The sequence below is a fragment of the Carassius gibelio genome, chromosome B3, assembly GCF_023724105.1.
Source record: "Carassius gibelio isolate Cgi1373 ecotype wild population from Czech Republic chromosome B3, carGib1.2-hapl.c, whole genome shotgun sequence".
NCBI lineage: Eukaryota > Metazoa > Chordata > Actinopteri > Cypriniformes > Cyprinidae > Carassius > Carassius gibelio.
Window position 1 is genome coordinate 2,005,368 of NC_068398.1, and position 16,361 is coordinate 2,021,728.

Consider the following 16,361-nt stretch of genomic DNA (forward strand, 5'->3'; position numbering starts at 1 on the left):
GACATTTGAAAATACTCTGATCAGACTACAGTTACTTTTAATTGATTATGTGTCTCAAAAGTGTAATGCATTGTATTGAGTTACTGTTTTCTGTCATATAATTTGGGATCAGTGACAGTCTACAATGGCTTCTCTTTACACAGCTTGATGACAGTATACTGTATAGCACTGTATCTCTGCTTTATATGAAAAGCTAAACCCTGGAAACTGTGTAGAATCTACATGTCTCTAAAATCAAATGTGAGGAGTTCTTGGTCAAAGCACGCTGTGTTTTCTAATGCTGGTTCTTGCTTTGTTGGACAGAACAGCACTAAACAGTCTCCGGTCATCACTTATTCTGACCACGGTGCATTTGATATACGTTTGACTGCAACCGATTTAAAAGGTTTAATCTGTCACAATATATACAAAGTACACTTTGATACTTTCATTATTCTAATCATAGTATTTCCAAATGGAGACACAGCGGTGGATTTATGATATAAATGTGGCTATAAATGAGTTAGAAACAGATTTATTATTATTTATTATTTATTTTATAAAAACCAGAGAATGAAGATTGAGTGGTTGGTGGTGAATCTCTGGAGACGGAGCTGATGAACTGAAGTAAGTGAGGATCATCAGATCATCTGGACACCAGATTGAGGATCTCTGAGAGAATCAGATTCATCTGATCTGAGCTTCATCTGGACACCAGATTGAGGATCCCTGAGAGAAAAAGATTCAGATTCACACATCAGTCTGTTTCACAAATGATCATGTGATTCACTTTCAGTTTGATTTCGTTTTCAAAGACGTTTTGTGCCTCCCTCCAAAAACGTCTGACAACAGAAGTATAAAATACTATTACCTTCATCAAAGTATTCTCTATTCATTCAGAGAGATGTTAAGATAGTTGCAGTCAAAACGCATGATCTTCTGTTTTTAACAAGCATAATAAATCAATCATCACTCACCTGAGTTTTCTTCTCCGCAGCAAGAAACGGATCAAGAACACGATGAAAAGAACGATGATAAAAACAGCAAGAAGCCACAACAGCTGATCTAAACAGCAATCAAATGATAAACACCACATTAAAAGCATCTGATCCGCTGAATCAGTAAAAGCCAGAGTGTCTTTGGGTTGAGAATGTGTGTTGATTTGAGATGATTATCAGTCAGCTGAACTCACGTGATTCTGGAGTTTGAGTCGATTCACTGATGCTGGTCTCATTCCTCACTGAAAAACACAAGATTCACACAAGATTCAGTGGAAACCAGACAGCAGCATGGTGTCGGTCCAGATCTGTGTGAGATCAGTGCAGACACTGCTGCTGTCTGGGGCTGGATCAGGGAAATGTGCAATAATTACAGAAGAAGAAACAGGATACAGGTGAGGAACATCATGAGGAGATTTCTGTGTGAGCTGTGCCTTTAAAGATCATCATCTGTCCTTCATCATCATCATCATGATAGTTGAAGTGTTTCTCTCACCTCTGAAGATGATCTTATGACTGGAATGAGACTGAAACGAGAGAAAGCAGCATTTATAATGTTAATGATGGATTAAATATGAAAACAGATGAATGCAGAGAGAGGTTGAGTTGATTTACTCCATCAGCAGAATCACAGATGATCTCATGCTTCAGATTCACGCAGTGAGACGTGACGAGACGATCAGAAGAGACAGAAACCACAGGAGCAATCAGTTTCTGAGGATCTGATGGATCTGCTATCAGACGATCATCCTGAACAAATCAGAACAGAACCGTAAGTAACATATCTGAGTGAATAATGATGTAGTCTGAGTTCAGAAACTCTCTCACCTGTAGATACCAGCTCTGCTCACAGTCAGGATTATTAGTTTGATTCATTATAACAGACAGAATCACAAACACAAACCCCACTGGAGTCTGAATCTCTGCACACGTCACGTTGATGATGACCATGATTCAGTGCTGGAAATATAAGAGTTTTTATAGAACAAATATTAAACCTTTAACTATTTGACAAGGATGTAACAATGTGCATTTAAAGCACTAAGAACTCAAGGAAAATGCATTACATTAAATAATTCACATTTCATTCTATCTGAATATGTATAATTTGAGTTACAGTGGAGAAAATGTAATATGTAAGAGATTTAAATTATAGTTCCAGAGGGCTACTGTCACATAGCTATTGCTATAGTTTTATTAATTTACAATCATAATATTAAAACCAAGGGGGCAGCAGGTTAATGCGGTCATGACAGGTTCAATTGAATTAAGAGGCAATGAATGAGTTCAACAAAGTTAGCATCAAGAATAATAAAGTAACAACCAACAGTATATACTCAGCACAAGGTTTAAGTATTTAGTAAATACATGCATTAAATATATTCATGTAAACGGGGAAAACCCCAGCAAAACATCCCTCCCGATCGATTCGCACAACAATCTTAAACCCACGTCCCGGAACGGCAGCTTTGGCAAGGAACTCAGCAGCAACAACCCGAAAAACCCTCCCGCAACAACCAATACATCACACTTTTATAATGCTCCCCTCTAATTACTAATGCCACACATGTGTTCATTTTCCCCGGCGCGTCACGAGGAACACGGAGGACGCTCTCAGTAACCACTCCCCTTCTTTAAGCATGAGCAGCTTACAATAGCAGACATCTCTTAAAAAACATGTCATTTTTCTCTTTAATTATAGACATTCATTCAACCTGTACTAATAAACAGTTTATTTTTATTTATTTTTAATCTTTGTTAGCTTTGTTTCTCGATTTCATTTTTATTCCAGTTAGGCTAACTAATGTTTAATGGGGTAGGACCTGAAAAGTTTGTTATGAACTTCTTCCTACTCCTTTTGAACATGAGAATTTCTCATTTGAATTGGTTACAATAATATGGAAAGATTGTGCTGAGAAGTACATGACTTAATTTGGTTGTTTTTTAATTGTATATGTATGCATGCCTGTATATATATACATTTTTATTTGTATTTTTTATTTTATTTACATGTTCAAATAAATAAACAAACAAAAAAAATAAAAAATATCGCGGTTGTTCAGTTTTAGCTACACTGATGCACTTGAAGAATCGTCTTTAAAACAGCGACGACGATAATAAAAACACGCATTTAGCAGTTATACGTTTATTATATTAAATAAAAAAAACTTTAATTTTTATTTCTCTTATTTTGTGCCTGCTGCACCTGATTCTGTCTCTCTCCAGAAGACTTTAAAAGCACAGCGTGATCCGTCCTAATCATAAAATCATTAAACTACAAAACACCGCTACACGGTCAGCTGATCAAACTTATTTTGAAAATGTTCTCCATACCTTAATTCTCCTCCTCTGGTCAGTGTAAGAGCAGGACTCCCGTCGCAGCTCTGTGTTGCTCGAGACATTTATGCAAGCGGCGAGGAGAAATGTGGTGATGTCATGTACTTTATGACAACATCTGCGCCTATCTTCCACTTCTGAACCCGGAAATGAAATGCGGCACACGGAGGCTGCGCCCGGCGCATTATTATTTTGAGTATTCTCTCGTGTGATGTGCTCTTCCTCCGTCACTCAGTCTCGCTCAGATCAGCATGTTTTTCAAAGTGGGAGGAGCACATCTAAGTTTCTTCTTCTTCGGTCCCGGAGACGAGTAAATGCACATTTAGAAGAATCAATTCAATTTGTCATCAACATACATTTCTTCCTCACAAACTTCAGATTAATTATAAATCCATTTTCTCCCAGTAAAGTTAATCCTGATGAGGTTTTCCCATAAGAGTTTCTGTCCATCAGGAGCATCCGGGTCACTGGATCATCTGGACTGAAGCTGATAGATAACATCTCTAAAAAATCAGTAAATATGGAGTAGTGATGTAAAACCAAACTTCCACAAGATCAAGAACACAACTAAAAATGTCTCTAAACATCTGTCAGTAAAACATAACTAATATATTTCTCAGCTCATTGTAATAGGGCTGAATCGTTTATAATAATATTCAGAGAAACTAAATTAACACTTTCAGAGCATTATTTCAATTTTAATGATGAAACATTAAGACAATCTAAACGGGTTCTTATCACTTAAACGGTGTAACATACAGTTTCTTCTTACCAGGAAGTGTTTCAAGTCCTGTCACCATCTTTACTGAAACTGAGCACATGAAGATGGTTTCTAGAAGAAGAAAAAAATGCATTCAAAACATAATCTCAATATGTGAAAGGATTTATAATATCTAAAGAGAAACACGTATAACGCAGAGGTGCAGTGAATATAGTCTCACCACGAGCCCAGCTACTGTTCAGATTTACTTTCACTTTCGATTTCAAGCGCTTAAAACGCTGCGCTGGCAGTGACGTCATCAAATCGTCATCGCCATCACGTGACAGGAAGCGAGCGAATCCTGGGCTTTCTTTCCTGACAAACGTCACTGGTAATGCTGCGTTACTGAGCAAGACTTTACAGCAGTTAAACTCACAGCCAGAGAAACATTCAGAAGAGGACTGAGAGTAAACTGTGATTACAGCCACAGCTCACTGAACAAGAGAAACACACGTTATACAGCACAAGAACAGCAGACACGAGTGTTTGGCGTCACCTGCTGGACACCAGCCTCCATCACACCACAGCCTCAGTGTCAAGTGTTTTATTATTGTCAGACATGTGCTGCAGTTCCTCTGTCTATAACTTTATATGCCTTAGAAATAAAACCGTTCTACCGATAAACTAGATTTTATAATTTGACCCTCTTTAGTTAGACTTATCACAGATTTGATTGATTTTTAACCTCACAGGAATCACTAGTTCTGTTCACTCCCTACATAGACAGTTTTCTACGATGTTGACTATTCAGACAGATCACTGGGCTTCAGAGCTGAAGATCTGTGAATCAATGCCTGAGATCCTGCTGAAAACACATTAAACATCCTGCTCAACCGCTTCATGAGATTTCAGAATAACAATGGGTTAAAATCACATCTTGTGCACAGTTTTTCTTTTTATTACATCAGAAGGTGCCTTACATTTACACAGAATACAGAACCATTATCAGTAAACTTTAATCAGAGGTGTTGTACTGATCTGAACACAAGATCAACTTGATTCTTCTGATTCTTTCTGAGACCTGCTTGATTCAGTGAATCAGATTCATCAGAGCTGAAATAGTATAAAGCATAGTATTTTTTAAAGAGTATGCTTAAAGTCCCCGGATGGTCTACTATTTCAGGTTGATTTTTGAAGTGTGGATCCGTGCACACTTTAATGGCTAAAATTACCCACAATCCATTGCTCTTTGGTGAAGGATTCATTCCAGAACTACAAACGTGTATTAAACGCATTATATAAACTACAAATGTGGCAGATGAGCACCATTACGGTTAGTTAGAAAGGTTTACAAAAGGGGGTCATTTAACCTGGTAAAAACAAATATTTTATTTATTGTTATCCCTGTTATATTTCATCTGCAACAGCAATGTGAACTTTTTTAAACATTGATTTGGTCGTTAACGGTTAAATGCATCATTATGCAGCAAATATGAGCAGAGTATTTTTTAAAGAGTATGCTGAAAGTCCCCGGATGGTCTACTATTTCAGGTTGATTTTTGAAGTGTGGATCCGGATCAGAGTTCTCCGCATGAAAGACCAGCTACTTCTCTTCTCTCCAGAAGCGTAGGAAGGTAAATGCAATCAGATGTGGAGGAGATGATTGACAGGTCAGTTTAGAGTGACAGGTGCGTGTAACAGATGGACAGAGCGCTCCTTGTGTGACGTGATAGTCTGTCTAAAGCTTGCTTTGTTCCAGTTCTCTTTGTCTTGTAGTTTCTTCTCATATTCTCATCTCCCTTATTTGTCATTTAACATGATCTACACTTCCTAGTGAGACGTACTGGTGTCATTAGCAGTGATCATGTCATCTACCATCTTCAGCAACTGCTCTACTTGAAATCGATCATGCATGTCTTTATTGTTGAAGTCGTGATATCTTCCTCCGCAGTGTCTCAGGATTTCTTTGAGATCCTCACCAGCTTCACTGATATACTGCGCAAGAGAGCAGGTCAGTTCATCAGCGTGAGTGAAGAGGATGATCGTGCGTTTATTTGCTTCTTCTCCGAATAAGGCTCTGATCTTTTCCACTGACAGTACATCCTGCTTGGTAACTGGAGCCAGTCTAATGACCAGGAGGATGGCGTGAGGTCCTGGTGCAGTCATGTTTATACATGTACTGATCTCTTGTCTCAGACTCTCTTCTGTAACACTAAACAGTCCTGGAGTATCTACCAGGGTAACTTCTCTCCCAGCCACCTGTCCAGTCTCTCTCCAGCAGCCTGTATGAACAGATGACTCTCCCCTGGAGGTTACGAATGCTTCTCTGCCCAGGATGAGGTTTCCAGAGGAGCTTTTACCTGCTCCAGTCTGTCCCACCAGCACCATGCTCAAAGACACTGGAAACACAGAGAATGAGCTCATCTGCATGGTCAAATTTATTAAGAGACCATGAAGCAAACAAACATGTATATTATGAACATTCATAGCCTACTCACCATTAGGAGGTTCTAATTCAAAGCTTCTCCTTTTACCTATTAGGAGAGAGAGTAGACAATCAGTCACATTTTCTTTTTCTTTTTTTTCTTTTTTTGGTTAAAGAAAAATATAATTGTCACTTTTCGTCTTACAACTCCGACTCCAACTCAACCAAGTTTATTATTATTATTATTATTATTCCATAGCCTAAGAACAATTGTAACAATCCAGGGACCAGATTCACAAAAATCTTCTTAAGAAATAAATTAATATATTTCTTAAGATAAATTCCACGATGTTCGTAAGAATGTTCTTAAGTGCAATTCTTGAAAAAGTCTTAATAAGTTCTCAAATATATTCTTTAAAACATTTTAAAAAAAAAAAATTCTTAAGAGGAAAATGACAGCCGTTATCTGAATGAACACATGACGCGCTGCTAAACTCACACCCGCATTTCCACTGTCGGGCCAGTGCGAGCCAGGGCTTAAAGCGGTCCGGGCGGGGCTTATAGCCCCGGTCCAGTAGCACCGAGGCCAGAATAGCGCAGGGTTTCCACAGTGGAGCTTGAAGCACCGCTGCATGTCACTAAAACACGCCCTTTACACGCCTCTCAGAACAACGTCATGCAACCTCATTATTTCACTAACAAAGAGAAGTTATCAGAAAACTAAGAAATAAGTCACTGGAACATGTGCGATCACAAAACGAAGATGATAAAAGCGTCCGTTTGTTTGCATGCTTTGTTATTCAAATTCAAAAGCATGATGTTTTAACTATAGAATAAGTGATACATTGATCATAATGATTTAATTTTATCAAGACTCAAAATTAATCGCACATAAATACACTTTATATTTTATTTATTTATTTTTAACGCTTATGAAAATAGCCTGTTTATTCAGTAGAGTCTGTTTCTGTTTATTTGTAGTCACAGTGGCCTATACGTCACATTAACAATGAATTATATCTTTATTTTTATAAAGGATCCCGAACAAAAACATTATTATATTTTTATAAAAGGCAACATGAGCTAAACTCTCGAGACGAGGCTTGTGATAGATAATATAAGTTAGTAAATACACGATTGTGATAGAGAATAAGAAGCTGACGTCTGATATCTTCAAGTGGTCATATTTACCATGTTTAATGTTAATGCCCAGCGTGCATAGTCTTTTACATCGCTTATAAATATTTCTGCCTTGTTTAGTGATTATAATCCACATCGGATCAAGTTATTTCAAACACTTGCTGCTAACTAAGAGTGAGTTTTGAGCTCAACTGATTTTAAAAAGTCTTTAATGCTGGTGTTAAAGCTGTTATCTTTCTGAAATGATCCGCACTGATGCTCTCCAGAAACGGAGAAACTCCACCTTTGTTCATAACCCCTCTTCTAGCCCCAGCTGGCCCGCTTTGGCCCAAGGATTTCGTCGGGCCGAAAAAACCTGGCCGTTGGCCCCGAGGAAGCCCCGGCGAGGCACGATCAAGCCCCGGAAGTGACAGTGGAAACGCGACTGGCCCTGGCACGCACTAGCACGCCCGGTCCTAGCTCGATAGTGGAAACACGGCTACTGTTGTCTTCTTGCACTTCCGGTAGATTACCCTAATAATCATAATAAGCACGCACCATAGACTGTATATTTTCGTTTAGACTTTGACTGACGCTCAGCTTCACGTGTTTAATGATGTCTGTTTTTGAACATTTACTTTAACATAGCCAGTCTCAAGCTGCAGCGATATGTTTCATTCATTTCTGTGCCGTGTTTTTGCGTGAACGCTTCCGTTACGGGAGTCCGTGAAGTGAAATGAAAGTGATTGCGTCCTGCGCAATCATATGCAGTGAATACTGCCAAATATTAGTGTATTTAAAAGCTCAAATTAACGGCGTTCAGTTAAAGCTCCCTATATGACTAATTTCAGAGTCATATAGTTTTGAAGTCAGTAAAAAGCAGCCTCACACAGATGATCATGAGCGATCATGTTTCCATTAACAGTCATCACCGTCCCTTCAGAAAACTCCTGCACATATATAGTCCTCCTATATATTATGTAGCTGTTGTTATAATGCTTAAATATAACAATTAATTAAAAAAAAACTATAAATTTCATTAAATAATTATCATTTTCGGGGGATTTAAGCAGGGGCGTAGCCATCTGAAGACTGGAGTAATGATGCTGAAAATACAGCTTTTATCACAGGAATAAATAACAGTTTAAAATATATTCAAATAGAAAACATTTATAAAAATATTTCACAATATTACTGCTTTTGCTGTACTTTGGATCAAATAAATGCGGGCTTGGTGAGTAGAAGAGACTTCTTTAAAAACATGAAAAATATTACTGTTAAAAAACTGTTGACTGGTAGGTTATGTACAGAAATGTTATATTCCAATATAATTACTGTTCCCCTCACTTCTGAAAAGATGGCTACGCCCCTGCACACACTTATTTGAACTTATTTCAAACACTTATTTGAACCCATCCTCATTTTCTCTCAGACTATTTCAATCTGAAGTGAAGATAAGCTTATCTCATCTTACTTGTCATGAAATAGCTGACAATACTAAAGTAAACACTGAAAGAAAGCTCTTATTGAGGTATAGGCTATTTTCAGTTTGGGTGCACTTTACATTAAGAGTGCAAATCGAAAGTAAAACTGTACCAAAACATAAAACATATAAAATAGTGCCTATATGCATAGTGACACAACTAGGCTATGTAGATGAATGTATTTCTGCTCAAATGATTTCTAGAGATAGAAAGTTACCTGCTGTCCCTGCTGTGGTGCTCGTGCTCGTCATGATTCCGGTTTAAAGCAGGTCCGCGCTGCTCGAATCTCTCCAATGCGTGACTTTCAGTTTTGATATTTACGCGAGGGATGGGGTGACGAAAAAACTTGTGTTACAGTGTATTGTGAGTGACTGTCAAAACATTTAAGTGAATAGAATGTAATTATGCCTTCTTCCTATTTGTTTAACAAAACATGTGTCTCTTTAGATCTCCGGCTCAGACCTGGAGCAGCAGTTTTACTCCCCTGTTGTTCCTGATGAGTCCTGTTAGTGTCCACTAGAGGTCGCTAGAGGAAATTCATCCACATTCTCGTCATTTATGTGATTGGGGTTGAGGCTGTGAGTTCAGAAACCTGTATTGTCGATCAGCAGTTACATTCGTTCAATTTCTCTCAATGTCAGAAGCTCAGTGAAATATGTAAGTAAACTCAGGTCATGTAATCCTGGTGCTGTTTCTCTGTAACTTTACATAGTTATACTGTATAATCCCCCTTTTTATTTTCACATTATTTTGGTTAAGCAGCTTTGTCTTATGTCTACACATTTGTGTGCTGTTTAGCACAGATACCATCAAGCTAGCGGCTAACTTAGGAAGCAGCAAGTTAAAATTTGCACCCTTGGTGAGCGGAGCGAGGTGTGTATTTTTTTTTTAGTTCCATGTTTAAGAGACAGAATTCTTTAATGATGTAAAATGTCTACATTGACTGTTTCTGGAAATTGTTTTGTTGTGCTACGTGTACCAGGAAAGTTTAATGTGTTAACTGAGCAAATTATTGTTTATGTGTTGTTATTCTAAATGGCTTTTTAATGTAATTTAATGTGTATTGCATATATACAAATGCATAATGATGCACTGTAAAAGGTGTAAAGGATTATTAACCAGCTATTTGTGTGTTTACTTTTAGTTTCACGGTGCTTATGCTGGTTCCAGAAGAATAAAAACAAAGATTGCACCCGTTAGAGACTCTCTGCCTCATGTTATAGAAGCCAAGGACTGCGACAAGTCCAGTAGAGGAGGCTGTACAGCACGAGTCATCAGAACACACGGGTCCAGATGCAATTTCTATAGTAATAGTTCTTATTTGATGAAAACATTCTTCCTGGTTTTAACATTAGACCAATGCTTTTACTTTAAAATAGGTTAACCTTTACGATTTTGATTTTTTTTAAGTCCTTGTTGAAAAAAAAAAAATTAATTTTATTTTAATAAGTCACTCACACTTACTTCAGTAGCCTTAATCCTTGAAAATGTATTTTATGTTGTCAATATTAACTTCTGGCTTTGCTATATCAATTGAAACATGCGTTTAGGAATACAAGAATCTAATTGGATTGAAATGTTTTGGAAAGTCTTTGATTTTCTTGCCATAAGACTCGTTATCAATTCAAATAGACGTAGAATGTCTAAACTTTTACAACATTACACATTGCTAGATCAGGTTAAAACGGTTTAAAAGTTATTTTCAAAACACAATAAACATTCTTATGACTTTTTAACTGAGAACAACAGGTTTGGTTGGAAATGAACCCGTTCTGCATGATGTCAAGAAAGTCTTCCAGAAATACTGTATATTACACCAGCAGAGAGGAAAAAATTATTGTTATTATTATTGTTATTATTATTATTCACTTTGACATGCGAATAACTTTACATCTGAGGAGTTTAAAGACTCCATTTGTCCATTAATTATTTCTAAAGAAACACGGAAATGTATAAAGGCTCCATTACCTTGTATCTTACGTTATGTTCCCGTAGAAGCAGTTTGTGTAAAAAATAGGCTAACGATTGCGTCATAACCTGCGACTCTCTGTCACACAGTAGAGAAATTACCGTACGGACAGGAGGAGAAGCTCGCAGGCAATCTTTTACTGTCTATGAGGCAATCGGGGGGACGTGGAGGCATGAAGTCAAGGGAGATAATTAATCAGAATACTGACCAACATTTGCTTCTGTTCACGCGCCCCTTCTCTGCAAGATTCGGTGGGTGATTCAGATTCCTCTTGGCACAGCGATTAGAAGACGTACAGGTTGCTCACGTGACATCTACGTCATCAAGCTCAGTTTGAGTCTGTGCAGTACGCCCGACCCCCAGGAAGTGCTGCTTCTAATGGACTTCACTTGTCTCTGTTGAATCACTGTCTCCATTTCTGTCTATGATTAAAACAGGTGTGGAGTCTGTTTTATGACCCTCATCAATCACATTTTTTCAAATAACCTGCCCTGTATCCTCTCTCTCATTCCAGCACACGGTACTAAACATTTAATGTTAAAGGAAATAATTGTTAAAGAATATATATATATATATATATATATATATATAGTGGCAGGAGGAGTAAACAGCAGACACAGTGGGGGTAGTGTCAGGCCTCTGAGACATGGAAAAAGAGGCTTTTATTAATAGAAAAAAACAAAACACAGAGAATAAAGTATCTAAAGGGTATAAGTGTCCAAATTTAACAGGGGATCTGGTGTCCTTCTGGTGTTCGTGGTGGGGCAGTGTTCAGGAAGGAAGGGTCCAGGTAAGGGGCGGAGTCTTCTTCGGTCCGGGGTGTGAGGGGCGGAGTCTTCTTCGATCCGGGGTGTAAGGGGCGGAGTCTTCCTCCAGCAGCTACATCCTTCTCACTGAGGTTAAACATCAGCTCGTTTTGTGTGAACCCTTGGTATTTCTAACTGACTTGATCCTAGTGATCTGAGTGCTCTGTTAGGTTTATATTCAGTGAACATATCTGCAATGAGGATCAGATCAGACCGTTTCCAGATCCCTGTGAGAAACACACACATCATTCGTCTGATTCAGCTTTTAAATCATCATGTGATTCAGTGAATCAGTTCATTTATCAGTTTGATTCACTCACCTGTTGTCTGGAGCTTCACGCTGACCGATGGACTGCTATACCCTCTGAAAACACCTGAAAACACAATCTGATTATTTTATATTTAATACATTATATTATATTATATTTTATAATATTAATTAATGAAATTGTGAGTGATGACTTTGTGAACTAGTATAAAATGTAAGAAGAATCATGTTAGGAGAGATCAGCTTCGACTCACCTGAAGATCCTTCTCCGCAGCAAGAAACCGATCAAAACCAGAAAAATGAGAATAAGGACAGAAATCCACCACCACTGATCTGAACAAGAGAGAGACGACACATTCAGCTGAACGACTGAATACATACACATCTGATCAATAAAAATGATCAATACTGAAACACAGAAGCACAGGAGTTTACCTGAACGATGGAGAGTCACTTCATTCAGATCATCTTTACAAACACACAGTGATGATAAATATGAGTCAATATGAGAGAAAAGAGTGAGTGTGAATCAGATCTGTGAATAATCAGACGTTTATCAGCTGAAACTCACCTGAGTTTGGAGTCACTGCAGTTTCATTCCTCACTGAAAAACAGATTCACAATCATCATGATTCACTTGAAGATTCACACTAGATTCAGTTCAACACAGAGTTTACTCAAGTGTTTCTCTCACCTCTGAAGATGGTGTCCAGTCTGAACTGAGATGAATGAAAGAGCATCATTAATAGTGTTGATGAAAGATTAAATATGAGAATAGAGAAAAACATTTACTCCAGAAGCATCGCAGCGGATCTCGTGACGGAGTTGATTCACACAGTGAGACGTGACGAGACGATCAGAAGAGACAGAAACCACAGGAGCAATCAGTTTCTGAGGATCTGATGGATCTGCTATCAGACGATCATCCTGAACAAATCAAACACATCAGATCATGAGTGTGTGTGTGTGTGTGTGTGTGTGTGTGTGTGTGTGTGTGTGTCTGCGTGTGAGAGAGAGAGAGAGAGAGAGTGTGTGTGTGTGTGTGTGTGTGTGTGTGTGCGAGAGTGTGTGTGTGTGCGTGTGTGTGTGTGTTTGTGTGAGAGTGTGTGTGTGTGTCTGCGTGTGTGTGTGTGTGTGTGTGTGTAGTCTGAGTTCAGAAACTCTCTCACCTGTAGATACCAGCTCTGCTCACAGTCAGGATTATTAGTTTGATTCATTATAACAGACAGAATCACAAACACAAACCCCACTGGAGTCTGAATCTCTGCACACGTCACGTTGATGATGAGGTCCATGATTCAGTGCTGGAAAGAGAAGCATGTTTTAAAAATTATTATTGTACAAGTGTTTAACGAACATTTAAACACTATGAAATGCATGGGTATTATAAAGACGTGAAATGCAAAGAACCTTGTCTTTTATAGAATCTATCAGTTTTGAAAGCACTTTGAAAACAAACGAACAACAACAAAAATCTTAAAGTTAAAATGCAGTATTTCGGGATAAGCTAGATTTTAAGTTGTGACAGTTGACAGATTGAAGCAGCAGAGGGCGCTACTGTCACGACTGAAATAATAAAAGTCAACTGAAGTGTTGTACATGAAAGTTATAGACACAACATTGAATCTATCATCAAACAATAAATCATTCATCTGCAGGGTTTTAACTGGGCAACAATGTAATATACACCAGAACAAAAAAATAGACCAATCAGTGCTGTTACAACGACATTTAACACCATTTTAAATCACAATGAAACACTCACAATAAAGTATTATCATATTTCTCAAACCAGTGTTAAATGAAAACTCGATGCAGATCGGCACAAAGGAGATCAAAGGAGGGATGAAATATGCAATAAACCAGACAAGCCAATACAAGAACAAAACTTTAAAACTGTCCCGCTCCCTGTGAAGAGTTTCTCAGTTTTTAGCGTGGGATCCTCGCTCTGCTCTGGATATGATTATGATATAATTGTGTGTGTGTGTGTGTGTGTGTGTGTGTGTGTGTGTGCAACACGGTGTATTGCATCTATCCAACAGTTAAATGCGACGCGCTGTTTGAATGAATGGACAGTTCACAGTAGCCTTCTCCCTTACGAAAGGAAAATATATTTACCAATATATTTCTTAAAATATATTGTGATATATTGTAATATATTATTTCCCCTTTTCTAATATTTTATATATTTGGATACATTTAATAATATATTGATGATACATATATTATATAATATATTGCAAAATATACAAATGATTGCCGCTTTCAATATATTGCAAAAAATAAATATAAGAATATATGCCTAATATATTACATGATATTTTCCAATATACTGCAATATATTTTTGTTTCATAAGGGCTGACACTTGTTGACTAGAATAAATACCATGCATGATTTTTAGCATTTTTTTAAAAACATTGTTTCGATTATAAACCTGCTAATCATATAAACGGTTTTCGGTCGAAGCATACCTCAGCAGACAGATTGTTCTTCTGGATCAACTGGAGCGCGTGTCCTCGCTACTCAGGAATCAGATGGAGAAGATGCGTTCAGGGAGGAGACAGACGGCACTGCTTCACACGTGACCTGTAGCCCAATACATCCGTTATAAAGTAGGCTATAAAAGCCTTCAATGCAGGATTGCCAACTTAGCCACTTTGTAGCGAGATTTAGCGACTTAAAAAAATAAAAATAAAAAAATAAAAATAAAAATAAACGACTAGCGACAAGTCTAGCGACTTTTTTTGTCTCTGAGACTCCGGTACTGCTGCTCGAGCACGAGCTCTCTCTCTCTCCCAGCGCGCGCACACGCCTCTCTCTCTCTCTCTCTGCATCTGCTGCGTACAGCAAGGAGCAGCACTTTCAGTTAAAAAAAGATATCCTGTTGCTTCTAACTCTATTTTACATGGAAGTATAGCCGAAGTCACAGTACAACCATTGTCTTAATCTTTTGTGTATTTGATTTCATTAGATAATGTCGTGAATAGGATTTTAGTGCAGTTTAATGTTTGAGAGCAGAGGTATGTTCAAGTTCAAAGTGTGTGAAACGTCTTTGGTTTCCGGATTGAACGTCATGTTTCCTGGAAACGGCGTGCACCGGGTTTGAGACAGGGGGCATATATAATGTGTTCGTTGCAGCTCGGTATACGCAACAACTGAGGATATTAGAAGATAAGTTTTATTGTAAAAATATAGGATATCAACATAATGATGTAGTGGTTTTATTTTTAGCTTCATTGCAAGTGTATGACATTTGGTATAGAAATAAACAATGGTAATTAAGTGCTTTTCCTAAAAACGATTTTTACTTTCTCAAAAAAACTCATTCTGTATGATTCATAAGTGTTTTGAAAAATGGGGACATGGGTTATGTCCTCATAAGTCACCTTCTCCTTGTAATACCTGTGTCATACCCATGTCATTATACAGAGTTGTGTCCTGATATGACACAAAAACATGCGCACACACACACACACACACACAATCTCTCTCTCTCTCTCTCTCTCTCTCACACACACACACACCAGTGATGAACCTGACTGTGAGCAGAGCTGGTATCTACAGGTGAGAGTGTTTCAATTTAGTGTGTTTTTTTTTTTTAAATTTATTTAGATCTAGCATTGGCCCATGGAAACCTCTATGAAACACACTTGACTTGTCCAAGAAATCGCGGGACGAATATCCTTATCAAGCACATTACCGGTTCATCCAGTCTCTTCTCCTCCTGCTTGGCTCTTTGGCCTGCATTGCTCACCTCAGAGCAAGCCTGTTCTTGATAAAGCTGATGTGAAAACATGGGCAAAACCGACAAGGAAGAAGTTTGGTGACGCGATCTTTATAGGTGATATATGAAGCAAATACTTCATGGCTCCGTCTATAACGCATTGTGATTGGATGTGTATACAGGAAACAATCCAATGGACCACTGGCTGCTCGCTGTCCTTGCTTGATGGTCCTCGGCAAAAAAACAAAACAAAACAAAAAAAAAAAACATTCGGCCCACAGGGAAAATGCTCGATTACCAATCCTGTCTCTGGCTTTCATTGACTAGCGATTGGTTCCAGTGTAAAATGACAATATCCTAGCGATCCGGAGGCCTTTGCCATTTGCAATCTATCAACGCTACTGCCAATATAATAATAATACTATTAATAATCATATACTCTACCAAAATACTCTAGATAATTAATATGAAATCAACCCTTGTTTTAAAATGGTAAAGGTGTACTATTGATCAGCGTTTATAACCAACTCAGAAGATCACTAGACGAGGGA

At 38.0% G+C, this 16,361-nt stretch overlaps 2 protein-coding genes and 1 long non-coding RNA gene across 3 annotated transcripts in view; 1 reads left to right on the forward strand and 2 right to left on the reverse strand.

Moving 5' to 3' along the window:
- Positions 1 to 14,750, reverse strand: part of LOC127952051 (dentin sialophosphoprotein-like) — a 53,507-nt gene extending 38,757 nt beyond the window's left edge. The window contains exons 1-6 of the mRNA XM_052550310.1: positions 14,558 to 14,750; positions 13,255 to 13,389; positions 1,593 to 1,727; positions 1,474 to 1,504; positions 1,172 to 1,219; positions 957 to 1,044 (exon numbers count right to left, since the gene is read on the reverse strand). Of these exons, the coding sequence (XP_052406270.1) occupies positions 957 to 1,044; positions 1,172 to 1,219; positions 1,474 to 1,504; positions 1,593 to 1,727; positions 13,255 to 13,380 (428 nt within the window). The 5' untranslated portion in view covers positions 13,381 to 13,389; positions 14,558 to 14,750. The remainder of the gene's footprint in view (positions 1 to 956; positions 1,045 to 1,171; positions 1,220 to 1,473; positions 1,505 to 1,592; positions 1,728 to 13,254; positions 13,390 to 14,557) is intronic.
- On the reverse strand, positions 5,716 to 9,522 carry LOC127952215 (GTPase IMAP family member 9-like). The gene is made up of 3 exons (XM_052550630.1): positions 9,260 to 9,522; positions 6,513 to 6,548; positions 5,716 to 6,413 (listed from the first exon to the last, which is right to left on the reverse strand). The coding sequence occupies exons 1-3, from the start codon at positions 9,291 to 9,293 to the stop codon at positions 5,845 to 5,847; spliced, it is 639 nt and encodes a 212-aa protein (XP_052406590.1). The 5' UTR covers positions 9,294 to 9,522; the 3' UTR covers positions 5,716 to 5,844.
- Positions 9,559 to 10,335, forward strand: LOC127952246 (uncharacterized). The gene is made up of 3 exons (XR_008152874.1): positions 9,559 to 9,699; positions 9,841 to 9,915; positions 10,187 to 10,335. It is a non-coding gene; the product is annotated as an uncharacterized LOC127952246 (long non-coding RNA).
- Positions 14,751 to 16,361: the final 1,611 nt, after the last annotated feature.